Source organism: Penaeus monodon, chromosome 23 (assembly GCF_015228065.2).
Source record: "Penaeus monodon isolate SGIC_2016 chromosome 23, NSTDA_Pmon_1, whole genome shotgun sequence".
NCBI classification, from domain to species: domain Eukaryota; kingdom Metazoa; phylum Arthropoda; class Malacostraca; order Decapoda; family Penaeidae; genus Penaeus; species Penaeus monodon.
The window spans coordinates 19587531-19588279 of NC_051408.1; the positions used below are offsets into that span (position 1 = coordinate 19587531).

The 749-nt window shown below is 50.3% G+C and overlaps 1 protein-coding gene across 1 annotated transcript in view; it reads left to right on the plus strand.

Annotated features, from left to right (window-relative positions):
• LOC119588379 (uncharacterized protein DDB_G0271670-like) overlaps window positions 1–749 on the plus strand; it is a gene marked incomplete at its 3' end in the record, with an annotated part of 27875 nt that extends 27126 nt beyond the window's left edge. Inside the window, 1 exon segment of the mRNA XM_037937059.1 lies at window positions 702–749. Coding sequence (XP_037792987.1) covers window positions 702–749 — 48 coding nt within the window.

A 749-nucleotide genomic window follows, 5' to 3' on the forward strand; every position in this document is an offset into this window, starting at 1 on the left:
CATTTTCATTTAGTAATTTGTTCTTCAAAACCTTTCGTTTCAACAGTTAATCCGAACACAGGCCGTCAAGTTAGAATGTGAATCAGAATAAAAGAAGCGTCAGAAAGAAACTAAAAAAGTGGTGAGCAAAAGAGACACGAGTTAGAGGCGGGCGAGGAAGCGGGTAGGCAGAAAAGGTGGCCCCGGCCTGCAGGCCTATGTGTATAGTCGTCACGTAGCTGGTGTGGTGAGCTATTCATTAAATACCAACAAAGCCGAGCTTTTAGCGGAGAATGTTGCGGTTCTGCGGTCTGCTTGGGGGGGGGGGGGGGCGATGGTACAGCAGAGAGGGAGGTGTATTTTGGTATTGGGTCTAACGGGGTATGCGGAGAGCGGGTGGTGAGTGCCGTGTGATGAAGGCGCTTACCCGTAGGACATTAGTGTGTTTAGTGCGGTCGGGAGACATTTAGGAGTTATGTGTGGAAGGAGTAAGGGCTCTGTAGAGAGGAACAAGTCGGAGGGAAGCATGTTCGGGGAGAGTCGGTCGGAGTAGGAATACGTAAATGTGCGAGAAAGCCGGGTCGCTTCTCGTCGGATCATGCGGAACTTGTTCGGTCTTTTTTCTTCGTTTATATCATTTTTTTCCCGTGATAGCGACGAGTGATCTCGATGATGCCGTGTACGTGCGTGTGGCTCTAACCTTTTTCTCTTCGTCCCTGCAGATGCTGAAGTACGTGCAAGTATCGCCGTACCGGAGTTCCTCGGCCCTG